We start from the raw sequence: 13,299 nt of genomic DNA on the forward strand, positions 1-13,299 counted from the left end.
GCGCATGATCCGCGGGCAGGAGGACGCGGTAGGGACTCACGCGGAGCGCTCGGATACAGGATGTGGTCTCACGTACATTACCGTCTCTCAGCTGCGGATTTGCCACTGATAGTGGCCCGACGGATTTAAGGAGGCTCTGGCCAGTCGTCGCGGTAGACCGTCTGGCAGGGCTGACACCCCAAGGAGGACCGGCCCTCGCGGAGGCACCGGCCGCACGGCCCGCTCTCACCGCTTCGCCTCCCGCGAGGTAGGCTCAGGGCCATGAGCGGGCGGGTTTGTGGATCGGGCGCTTTCGCTCCAGCCCCTCTCCTCACCTGTGACAGCCGCACCGGCGCTTGGTGTGCGTACCCCAGCGGGGACCGCATCCTCCCCGACGGGCAACTGCCCAGACGCTCTCGCCTGCGCCAGCCCGGCGGTGACAGGGGCAGCTCTTCCCGCCGCAGCACACAGGCAACACCCGGCCCCTGCCATCGCCCGCCCCGGGCTATCTGTCTCCCGGCGCCGTGCGGGAGCCGAGGACGCGCGTATCCCTCGGGCGCGCAGCGCCCTCCGCGGGGAGCCCCCGCTCGAACATGCGGCGGCCCGGGCGGCCACGGAGGGTGCCAGGGCTGAGGGGTGGACGGGCTGGGGCCTGGAAAGGCAGTGGGGCTGAAAGGGCAGATGGGCGGCACTGCTGAAGCGTCGCGGTGGGAGGGGGCTGCGTGGCGGTAACGTGACAGCGGCACGATAGTAACTCGAGAAGAAGGTATGTTAGCGACTGAGATGTGTGCGCCCACTGGTGCGTCTGCTGCGGTGGTGGTCGTGCAGCGCTCATACAAACCCGTGGGCTCCCACAACTTGCGACAGGTATCTGAGGTGGGGTTGCTGTAAATAAACTTTCCTTACGTAATTGTTTATTTGTCTTGCAGAAGCAGAACACTCAAACTGCATCAAAAAACAACTCTGGAGCCTGTGCACGAAATTAACGAGTCTTCCCCCTCCCACCCAATACTCATGTTCATCAAAGTCAGCGGGACAGAAGTGCTGCAGCTGACAGGGCTAACGCCCCCCAGGGAGGATACACAGTCAGCCATGTAAGATGCTACAGAGAAGACTGACCTGAGCATGAGGAGACCTTCTTGAATGACCTCATCGTCTTCTGAGGAACCTAAAATCAGAGAGCTGGAGTCAGTACCGTGTACATTGTACCAGAGTACCATATTTAATTACTACTTCTCCAGTTTAACAGCTCATTGGGAGGCCAAGAATGCCAGGGCATTGACTCTATGAAGTGACCTATAAACTTACTCTTTGAGACTTACCTAGCTCATCAGAACCACAATGAGATAACCAAGGCGTAAGATAAAAAATCAGTCACTGCTTTTTTTTTTCCCCCTAGCACCAGTAAAGACCCTTTCATTGGTTTCTTATGAAAACTATGCAGTTGATAACAACAGAGGGAAAAGACACAGATTTGCAGAATATTTGAAGGTGTTTGTTTCCTTTATCAATAATTAATTGCAATAGGTAACCTAAGAACTAGCGACTTGTCTTTACTATGCTTAAATTGTACATATTAAGCAATCAAGTCATACCTTGTGTATGATTAAGGGAAAAAGCCCCAATAAAATAATTGTACAGGATTCTTTCATGGTCTAAATTGTAACTCAATGCCAATTTATAAATATCAAAAGAAAATGCTTTCAATTATGTCAGTGATAAAACTGCATAGTAATGGTATTAAATTCTAGGTCTCAATCTGAACAAAACCAGCCCATCATATAAATACAGATGTGTGACTCGACTGAAACTTCATGGAAGGTGTACCTTTGGTCTAGTTGAGAAAGGCCTGGCTAATTTCATAGAATGCTAATAAAAATATAATGCAGAAAAAAGCACTGCAGATGGCAGAAAGCATGAAGAAAAATACCTTGGTTTTGCAGTAAGTTTGTTACTTACGCTGCCCAGTTTGTTTACCAAATGAAAGATGGATAAGAGCATGCACAAACTCACCTGCCACAAGCCTGTCCTCTTGTCACCCTCTACTGTCTTTTTGAATAATCTATCTTAACTAAACCCCACCAAAAACGGTGGGGTTTTGATATATGATATTTTGTTTAGATATAAGCCCAGTTCTCTACTCTTTCTGAGAAATCTGAGTTTTGTCTTCTTTCCAGTTTAAAAGCACATCTGGACAGTTATCTTACTCTCTTATTAAAAAAAAAAATTAGATATCCTACTAGGAGTGAGCAAAGTAAGAACAAGAATGACCAAAGTCAAATGAAACCCAAATTTCTCTCCAATTTCTCTTCCCCTACAGTTAGTTATCCTCAATCCTTTCCAACAACAGAAATCAGAAGATAGGGTAGCAGAATCTTTCTTTTCAGTGCAACAACACTGGCAAGCTGATTCAGTTCCTCTTCTTTTGTAATAACTTAGTTTTCCACTGGAATTGTGTGGACTTTTGCCATGTATTAAACCTAGCTCTGCTTTTACACCTTCAAGCACTGAAGCCCAATCTCTTGTATCTGTTTCTTTGTTCTGCCAACCTGTGGCTATGTGGCTTTTGTGTCTTTCAGATTTACTTGCATTATTTATGCAACATAATGAAATATGCAAGCATAGAGTAAAGGATCCGTTCTTGGCTTTGGCATGTAGCCTGCTTCAGCTTATGAAGGGATTGAAAATAAGTATTTGGGGAGTGGTACAGGAACTAAAAGCACGGAAGTACAGTTCTTAAAAATTGTAGCAGAAAACAGCACAAGTTCAAGTAATTCTTGTTTCCAGTACTGCCATTTCATAACACATTTGTAAGCATCACATGTTTTAGAGGGTCAAAAACATGTAACAGATTATTAAGCAGAAAAAAGATGTAATTTTTTTGTAGTTATTACAAAAATCTTCCTGATACGATGCCCAAAACTTGACTTAAAGGATATTAGTGTAGAAAAGCCTGGGCATTTCAATTCTGTAAACTCATTTAAACAGATACTTTAAACGAGAAACTATTTTGGCATGTATTGTGCTGCATCCTACTGAAAGAGGTAAATTCCATTTAAATGGAATCAGGTTTGGGCTCTGAAATGGCTCATGGTGAACTCTCTCCTGTGCCTCCTTATGCTGTACAAACCACAAAAATATTTTTGCATTTTAGTTCTGAAACTATCTCAGCATTTACATGAACTTTGTAACTGCAAATAAGTAAATAAATGCTGCTTAGAAATTTTGTACTAGATAGCAACGTGTTTTTAGAGAAAAAGTCCCTTCCTTTGAAAGCAACCCTTATTATAACTAGGCATTCATACCATGTGGAAGGATACTATAACAGTAGGCACAAAAATAATGCAACAGAACACCGTATGGAAATATTGCTGGCTAGGAAATGGAATGAAAAGTACAGTATGGGTTAAAGGCACACTGACAAAAACCCAACAAAGGTAATCACCTTCCCTTACAGGTAGCACACAATGTAATTCAGCTTACTGAACAACTTATGTATTTTTTGACAACTTATTGGTCAGTAAAAAATAACAGCAAGTTTATATATATAAAAAAAGAATTCTCTTAGCTATGGATAGTTTTGAATTCATTAGCTTAAGTAAGTTTGCTGCCAAAGGATTTAGAAATACAATTCGCTTGGAAGAAAGTAAAGCAGGCATATATAGTTACTCCATTTAAGTAAGTTATATACTTTTCTCTAAAAGTAAGTTTAAAAAAAAATTCAGATGTTAAGCCTTTTTCTTTCACAGTCAGGGGTAGCCAGGAGAGTGATTTCTTCCACAGAGTAAAGCCAGCAGTATTTTTTTAAGGAATGCTGGATAATGTAAGTATGATCAGAGCACAGGAAAACTAGAAAACAAACCACCAATACTATATTTTATATCAAACAAGTGAAGGAATAGGGGAAAACATTCCAATGTTAAAAGGATCTCTTTTAGTTAAATCATCAGGAGTGAAGACTTAAATGGATAAATGCTGCAAAGCGTATACACAAAATTTTAAAACTCTTTGTACAGAACCCAAGCATAGAGCATAAAACATCAGCTTTTAAAATACATACACACACATACTAGTCAGATAAAATTAATCTTACTCTGATTTACAGTTCTTGACTGCTAGTAGAAGCACTATGCACACAGTATTTTGATTTCAAACACCACAGCTGAGTGTAGCCTTACACTCTGAATTAACTTGTTTTACATGGATTCCTCAGTGTGCAGTTCTAAATAATGGATGTCTTGCTGAGATGGTTTTATTGTATAGACTCTTTTTTCCCCTTTTCAGTAAAAAATTTCCCCTAATTCAGTAAAATATAGTTAGTTTGAAATGCATAAATAAGAAAAATTAAGATTTCCTGAAAATGTATACTCAAGTATCAATGTCCTTATATAATTACAGGGGGGGAAAAGTTGAAAGCTCTCACAATTTTTGTCTTAGTCTAGCCATAATTTACTTTGCTTTTCTTCCACACTTCTGTTTTTATACCATTCCTTTATTTTTCTAGCAAGTGAAGATGAAAGCAAGTGTCTACAAGATGACAAAATATTTAAATAACGCTGACTTAAGAAAATTAATTGAACAACTAGCAAATTAAAATTTAGTCTTTCTTTGGTAAGTTTACCCACTTTTGTCACTGGATTGAAGGAAGATAATTACAGCTTCAAGTAAATAAAGCAGCTAGGCAATAGCCCAGGTATGATTTTTTTCCCTATACAGTCTGTGCATATCTTAGTTTTTAAGAAATTAAGTACACATTTTTGTAGACCAAACATCCAGTTATGCACCTTCTAACTATGTGTAAGAATGTCATTTGACTGAGAACAGGAACGAGGAAAGGTAAAATGTGCTTCCACCACTGTTATGAATCTGATTCTTTTGGGCATTAAAAAGGAGTTATAAACTCCACCACATCTGAATGTGAGCTAATGAAAGCCTGACAACTATAGGGTCAGAGCTTCTCCTCAAAATTAAATGCTATTATTATATTGACAATTGCTTTAGCATTAAAAACTATTTAGGATCTATTTACTTTAAAACTTTAATAATACATAATAAAGGAAAATGCTGAACAAGAATACTTTTGTTTTAAGGATTGAAGTTACTTATGTATAATTCTCATATTTAGTGTATTTGATTTAGTAAAATCTGCAATTTCTTCTAGTCTGCACTTGAATATACATATATTAAACTATCATAACTATTTAATTAAAACAATGAAAAACAAATGTTTCAAACAATATTTTGTGATTCAAAGATGAATTTTTTAAATACACAATTTAAAAATTAGACACGTTATCCTTGACTACTGTTTTTCTACTTCCTTCATATTTAAAATAATTTGTTCTCAGTTTACTGTTAGCAGGTGCTTGTTGAAATTGCCACACATCGAATTGCTATACAGCAAAGGAAACAAAAAACTACCTTGTGATTTTATTATATGTTTTCAGATGGATTTTTCTTTGTATTTTTATATAAATTAGTATCAGTACCTTGTGACGAAGAAAACTTTAAAAGCCACAATTCTCAAATCATAGATAAATCAAAATATTTTTCAGAACTTGATCATTGATTTATTTTGTAATTGCTTATTCCTGTGAGAAACTAGATCTAGAGAACAAGATTTTATTTCCCCCCTTTATAACTATTTGCAAACAAAACAATGCCAAATGAAGTGCTGAAAAGATACATGTCAAAGGCCAAATTAAGAACGAGACATTATGACAAGCTGAATTAAATACTTAAATCTTCAAAGAAAAATGTGTATTTTTTTCCAATTATCCTGGTTACACTAACTCGAATGCATATTGTTCACATTCAATATAGAGATGTTACATAATCCCCTCAAAAGTGATGGCACTACAAGTTTTATTTTTAAAAATATATTATTATATAATTTTTATTTGCTTTTATAACAACTGAACTGGTTTGTTCAGATCTCTTTTCTGAGATGTTTTACATTAATACTTGTTTTGACGGAATTTACACACCTTTCACATATCTTTTCCTTTGCACAGAATTTTTGTTTTATTTGCATGTGCTATTTACCTACAAAACACAGAATCTTCTTTCTTCATTTTGGCTGGGGTTTTTTTGTCACTGAATTATTACTTGGAGCACTACTGGAGTTTTTTTATCATTTGTAGTTTATAACATGCTTATCAAATACTGATATGGATATTGTCTACTAAAATAATCAAATATTATAGACGTTAAACAGCAGATAAGTGTCTATATTTTAAACACCAATATTCACTTTCTTAGAAGTATGGATAGTACAGGGCACATCAGTCCTGAATGTCATGCCTTCTAATAGTCACTGTTTAAAACAATCAAACAAATAAAGTAACACAATGGTCATTTTTTCGTAAACTTTAGTGCAGATAGGTCATTAATTTAAATCAGGAAAAAAAAAAGTAAACAGCAAAATCAGTGATACATAACTAAAATTTCACAATCTCTAAAATAAAAGATGGAAACCTTTAAAATCAATGCACACATCAGTAGCTGAAGTAGGTACAGGAGATACAGAATCTGAAAGCAAAGCAGAAACTTAATGTGTGATACAAAATTATTAGTGAGTTTACAAATTTTAACACTTGAATTTCTGTGAGTTAGCCTTGGGTGTTGCATTACTACATGTGGTCTAAATATGTATCAAATGTTACCTATAGAATATTTGTTACATACCTTTAGCACATTTATGAAAGCTTTGTTTAGTCTAAATGTGATATTATTAACATTGAATTAATCTCTTCAAATTGTTAAAAAACCCTGATTCTTAGACATTGCATATAATAAAATGATAATCACATACATAAACGAACTCAACAGTCAGGTTTTAGGTCTGTATAATTACTGCACACTGACACACATAATGCTGCAAACTGGAAACAGGACTTGGGGGAAGTAAAGTGGTTTGCTAGAAATTGTAAGTATGTGCACAAAGCCAAAATGAATGGACCTGCAGTTTAAACTTTATTGAAATTAACAGTATGGATGATCAGGATAGATTTATTTTTTTGCTAAAATCACTGACAAAGCAGAAAATGGTTACACACTCCTCTTGTTTCTTAAGTACTAACACTAAATTCAGATTGCAGATTTTTCGATGTTAACCTAAGAAATGTACTTCAATGCATAAATTTAAGACAGACCCATTTTCGTATAAGTAACAGTAGCACAAATAATTCCATAATAGAGCTATATTCAAGAAAATAGGGAATTTTGTAAAACTACCTCTCTTTCTCTTTTAAAATTGACTAGTTAAATATTACAGTCCTCACTTTTCTGTATAATTAAGCTTTTGTTCAAGCATGAAAAAACTAGAAACTGATTGCTTGAAAATGAGCTGCGTGACCTTTGTCCCGGTTTGTCACCTCTGACCTTTAATTTGAAGACCCTGCATATCAATTCATTCTATTTTTAGAAGCAGAATGTATATTTTTAAAATTGTTATCCTCCCACACAAAATACATCATGTTGGGTTTGCCTTTTTTTTTTTTAGCCTCTACTCATCACACCAGAGGAGCATATTTGCTTTTTATTGTGCATTCTAAACACCCAGTGTGCAATTACAGAAAATGAACATTTGTCTCCGCAGTGAAAAAAAGCCTTTTTATTTTTATCACATACTAGAGAGGTTGAAGCACATTAATATGAATTTAGAAAAATAATCTACTAGATTGCACACCTTTCTAAATTTAACTGTCTACTCTTAAAGAGAGGAAGAAAGGAGAAAACCTCATGCCTGTGTTTGCATTGCTGCTAAGGGATATACACTTTTTTCCTGAACTTTCCCTGTATTATTTCATTCTCACTGAGGACATGCTGTTTTGATTCGCTTTCAGAATGTCCTTTTATAAACCGAACCTGTGGTTAAAAATAGCAAATGCCAAGTTCCTGTCTAGTTGCTGGTTTCAGCTGCACTTCCATTTCATATAGGTAACGTTACACTTCCCAAGTTGGCTGCAAAAGAAATCTGTGTTGGTGGAAGGGCTCGTGTTCTGAAGGAGAAAGCACTGTAGTATTTGTCATTGATTTTGCTGCCAGCATTCGATACCAGAGCGATACAGTGTATTACATAAAGGCTGCGGGTGAGAGCACTACCCTGCCGTGACCTCCCTGCGCCGAAGCAGGCGGAGGCGCCCAGGCGGACACAGGACGGGACGGGACGGCAGTCCGGACTCCGCCGGGAATAACATGGCCGCGAGGTTCAGCACCGCGGACAGCGCCGCGCCGCCGGAGAAGGGGCCGCGCCCGCCGGCCCGGAGGTCACGGCGCTGCATGGCCGGGACCCCTCGGGCCGCACGACCACCCCGCCGAGATTCGCCCGGCGACGCGGGGTGCTCGGCTCCCCGCCGAGGGGAAAATGGTTCCTTTGGAAACTGCCTCTCGCCCCAGCCCCTGCTCGGAGCGACGCGTGCTGCCTCGCCCGTCCGCCCCAGGATTGCGCGGCACACCGCGGGATTCGGCTGCAAGTCAAACAAAACGCTGCCACGGAGTTACAAAACAGGGAAAGAGGAACAAATGGTTTAATGGCTTGGGCTTCAAAATTCGCTTCTATGCCTGGGGATGCAACGTGAAACGCTGTGTGTGACCTACAACTGCATCCTGTGAATGGCCTAGACTGCAGCTGTTTAGGCCTATGAGGCAGAGCGTTTGGGGTTTCCTTCTTCATTTACTTATCACCATTTCCCCTATCATGAAATTCTCAGCACACAACAGCTAAAACATTTTGAGATTAAAAAAATAAAGTTTTGATGAAACTGAGACAGCAGCACATGCCCTTTACAGAATATATTTTAAAATAATCAGAGTAGAAAATAGTTATTTTTGTCATAAACATACAAGCAGAGTTTCTAGTACAGCTGCATTTTTTTTGTAACTACTGCATGGGACAAACATCATCCATAATCACTATTTCTGCCATTACATACATGATTCATTTGACTACAGCATAGGAAACTTGACTTCCTGGCATATTAATAATTAAGGTCATGATTTAATTCAATATTGATTCTTACTACTCTGTACCAAGGAGAAAAAAGAAATCATAATCCTCTAAACAACCACAGCTTAGTTGCATATCTTATAAGTAATTTTCCAAACAATTTTTTCAGTTATTATCTCCTCTGAAGTATTAGGGGTTTTTTTGGTGTGTTTTAAAAAATAAATAATCTGTAGTTTTGTAAAGCAAAGCATACAAGTATCAACCTAACAGTAAACATGCACTACTGCATTTCAGTACAATGTTCAGACATCACTAAAACTATACACAACTATATTTAAATGAACTATGACCAAATTTAGCTGTAATTATTTTCTTAGTATCTGATGACATATTCTGTACTTGCGATTATTAACAGTGTTTCCATGCAAGACATGAAATTCTAAAACAGGTTATTAGATGGGGGAAAAAACCCCAGCCTTGTGTATGGCCTATTTAAAAAGAACACCAATACCAGTTACATAAGGAAAAAGTGTCAAGTCTGTAACCAAATTGGTGTAGCGTGCACTACTGGTTTGTCCCATCACTGCAAGACAGTCATACATCATTTACTCATCATCACTAACAAGCTAACAATTTCTAAGAAAGAAACAAGTAAATGAATCAAATCTCTTTAGGTAATATGTCTATCAGGTTATAATGGATAATTCCCTCGCGTTAAAGCTAAAGAATATTGAAAATTAACACACAGTTTTCAAATTTATTTAGATACGCCAGATTCATATTTTTGTGCCAGCCTGGGCAAAACATTTGCGTGCATTACTGCTGTTTGCTTATTTTTAGATTAATTTAGTCATTCGCTAGGTGGTTATCTGACCCGGTCTATGGTTTGCTCAGTAATACCACAGCCACATGGAGCTGCCGGCGGTCGTATATGGTCGCTCCCCTTGGAGCGCGGAGCCGGAGGATGCCGCTGCCGTGCCCCCACCAGGGCGGCGAGGGCCCAAACGGACCCTGCCGCCGCTCCCCCCGGCCGCGCAACCGGACACGGAGGTACGAAGCGTGTTGGAGGCACGTCGGCACTTTATTTGTTCTCCCCCGCGCTGCGTCCCGCACCGTGCCCGGCACCTCAGAACCAGCCACGGGGCTCCGTGTCACAGTCTCCCGGAGAGCCCGCCCGCCCTCGGCCCGGCGGGGCCGCGCTCCCACGCAGGTCCCCGGCGCTGTCCTCGCAGCCCCGGCGGGGGCGGGCAGCGCCCGGCCGCGACCCCGCGCTCCCCGCGGCGCGGCGGGAGCCATCCAAGATGGCGGCACCGCCGCCACTCGCGTTAAACACCCCGCATCGCGCACACGGCGCCGCGCGTGACAAGCGGCCCCCGCCCGCCCCGCCACTGTTACCGCCGGGCGGCCGAGCCCCGCGCCCTCCGGGGCGCGCCGTCGCCGCCCCATCCTCCGCTCCCCGGCCGCCTCGGGGCGGACGCGCCGCCCGGCGGCTCCTGTCCCGCCGCCCGTCCGCTCTCCTCGCCCGGCCTTCCCTTCCGCCGGGCCGCGGGCGCCCCGCGCCGCTCCTCGCCCGCCCCGCCCGGCCGCGGCGGCTCGCCGGGCGGTCACCGCCATCCGGCGGTGGCTGTCGGCGGGGCGCGGGCCGCCCCCTGGCGTCGGGCTGCCGTAGCGTCCCCGCGGCCGGTCCCTCGGCCCCGGCCGCCGCCGGCTCTCGGCGGGGCGCTACGCCCCGCGCCCCGCTGGGCGTGGGGGGCGGCTTCGTCCCTTCACCATTCCTCTACCGCGGCTGCCGTCGTCGTTCGCGTCTGAAGCGCGGCGCGGCCCGGCACCCCCTTCCCCCGTCCCGGCATCTCGGGCGCTGCCGGCCGGGGGCGGGCCGGGCGGGCTCGGGGGCAGCGCGGCCGGCGGAGGAGGGGGCGCGGCGGCGAAGGGAGAAAGGTGCGAACCCGGAAGTACACCCGCCCCGCCGCCGCCCGCAGGGAACACCCGCGCCCGCACACACAACAATGCGGCGCCGCTCCGCCTCCGCCCAGCCCAACTTTTCCTCCGGCACCGGAGAAACCTGCCGGCCGCCCCCTCCCAGCGGGCGCCTGCCGGCGCCCCGGCAGGTGCGGCGGCGGTGGGAGGGCGAGACCCGCGAAGGGGGAGGTGAAGGGGGCTCGCTTACCTCCCGCACGCCATGGTGGCCGGGCTGAGCGGGGCTGCGCCGGCGGCTGCCGCGATGGGGAGGCGAGCGCGGGGGCTGGGGGGACACGCACCCACCGACGGGCGCCCCCGGCGGGGGGCTTTGCCTTCCCGAGCCACTGGGAGGACTGAACGGAGGAGGAGAAAGCGAGCTGAGGCGGCAGAGGCAACCGGTGCTCCCGGCGGGAAGGCGGCGGCGGCGGCGGCAGCAGCAGCCAGCGAGGAGGGGCGGCGGCGGGCAGACACGGCCCCGGCGCTGGCTCACGCCGCCGCAGCCGCCGCGCACCTGCCCCGCCGCCCTCCCCGCGGGCGGGCGGGCGGGCGGGCGGGCGGCACCGGCGGCTGCGCGCGGGGGCGCTCCAGGGCAGCGGGAGCCGGCGGGCGGGGCGGGGCGGGGCGGCCGCGCCCCCGGGACCCGCCCGACTGCCCCACCGGGGCCGACACCCGCGGGGGTCGAGGGCCTGTTCCTCTGGGAGCCAGCCCCGGGGACCCCGCTCACCACACCCAGCCAACCACCTTCTCCCTCAGGCAGCTCCGTGGCTGCGGATCGCGGAGGCCATTTGGCACCTGTGATTGCGCCCGGCTTCGCCGCCCCGAGGACTGGACTCCCCACCTGTAGCTGCAGGTGTGTCGCTGCTCACCCCAAATCTGCCGCTGGAGGTGGGGCATCAATCCATGTGTGTGGAGGATCTTGCACATCTTCCATGACCTGCTTGTGTTGGGTCTCACAATGTGCGGTCCACGTCCACAAATCAGGTAGGATTCTAGCTGTGAAACTGTCTCATCCAGAGCTTGATGGTTCCCAGTTGTCTTGCACCACGATTGGTTTCCTTTTGCGGCATATGAGACCTTGTTAATCCCAAAATTTCATTTTTCCAGCTTATTCTGAGTTACCCACAAAATACCCCAGCGGTGGTTTACATACTGTCATGAACACGATTCACCCAAGTGTATATAGGTAATGGTTCTAAAAATAGCAGGGTTAACAAAGGTTGGCTACTTATGGGTCACTGTTCCACATAATTTTTCCCTATCCACTCTACAGAGGCTTCAGTAGTCACCGTTTCCTACATGCGGTAGCAAAAATGGGGGTGGTTTCTAGCGGTGTGGTTCCTCACCCAGGACCATGTGCTGGGGATTAGCCAACTGGTAAGTCAAGCAGTAGGTAACCAGTGAAGTCACATGTTCTTCCATCTGGTGGGGACACATTAGAAGCCTTATTTTCCTGACTTCTGATTCTCATGGCACTTAGTATATTTGGGTCCTTCATGTTGAATTTGGCTGAAATTGTAAAAAGGGTTCAAAAGTTATTTGAGAGTAGAGAGATGGATAACAAACAAAATTGCATTTGCTGAAGAGAACAAGATAAAAATGCATCATGTGGTAAGGATGGCTTTTGAAGTGCTGATTTCCTACACACTGTTGTGCCCAGTTCACATACAGTTTTCTATCATTAGGCATTACTGTGCTTGCCTTGAACTTGCCATTCTTGGGCTTTCCTTTGTAGATTTAATTTTTGTGGGTACAGAAAGACTTTAAAGAATTTATCAGCACTTTTTGAATCTCAGGGCCAAGTCAATGCTAAAATACCTAGTGTACATAGCTTTCTAATTTCTTTTTCACAAAAAAAGCTTTACACAGAATTTTGCTGTGTGATGTTAGCCTGTGATTAAAGCAGCTATGGAGCCTCTCATGCTTTCAAATACTGTGCCTTACTTAGCTCAGAAAGGCTTTGTGTTGGACAGAGACATATTTTCAAGGCTCATGAGAGAAGCCTTCCAATGACTAAATGACACTGTTCCACTTAGACTTCTTTAGGCATAGTCCTAGAAAGCTACTTCATTCATGTTTCACAGATGAGATTTAAGTACCCACATTTATCTAGAGCTCCTAATGCTTGACTCTATTACCTAAAATTTAGTGCACACTCTGTGTTTATACATAAATCTACTCCAATGTATAACTATATTACCTTAACAAAGCTCAAGGTGTATTTTGCTAATAGTTTGAGACTGCATGAGACTTTTCTGGAAAACAAACAAACAAACCCAAACCATGTTCAGAACTTGATTTCTTACTTAATTTTTATTTATTTCTAATAGATGAGGAAGAGTTCCTTCCTGGTCCCTGCTATTTCTGCTGAGGTATTTATTTTTGCAGAAAAAGAAACTTCCCCACCTGCTTTG

At 44.4% G+C, this 13,299-nt stretch overlaps 1 protein-coding gene across 2 annotated transcripts in view; it reads right to left on the reverse strand.

Moving 5' to 3' along the window:
• The window catches only part of LIN28B (lin-28 homolog B), a 98,460-nt gene extending 87,284 nt beyond the window's left edge, over window positions 1–11,176 (reverse strand). Inside the window, exons 1-2 of one of the 2 annotated variants that reach the window (XM_051792432.1) lie at window positions 11,097–11,176; window positions 1,099–1,147 (exon numbers count right to left, since the gene is read on the reverse strand). In XM_051792432.1, coding sequence (XP_051648392.1) covers window positions 1,099–1,132 — 34 coding nt within the window. In that variant the 5' untranslated portion in view covers window positions 1,133–1,147; window positions 11,097–11,176. Of the gene's footprint in view, window positions 1–1,098; window positions 4,789–11,096 lie in introns of those variants that run through there. The other variant, XM_051792433.1, reaches the window with a different exon arrangement.
• Between the last annotated feature and the right edge of the window lie 2,123 nt (window positions 11,177–13,299).

This window comes from Manacus candei, unplaced genomic scaffold (assembly GCF_025592945.1).
Source record: "Manacus candei isolate 608988 ecotype Guabito, Panama unplaced genomic scaffold, ASM2559294v1 h1tg000034l, whole genome shotgun sequence".
NCBI classification, from domain to species: domain Eukaryota; kingdom Metazoa; phylum Chordata; class Aves; order Passeriformes; family Pipridae; genus Manacus; species Manacus candei.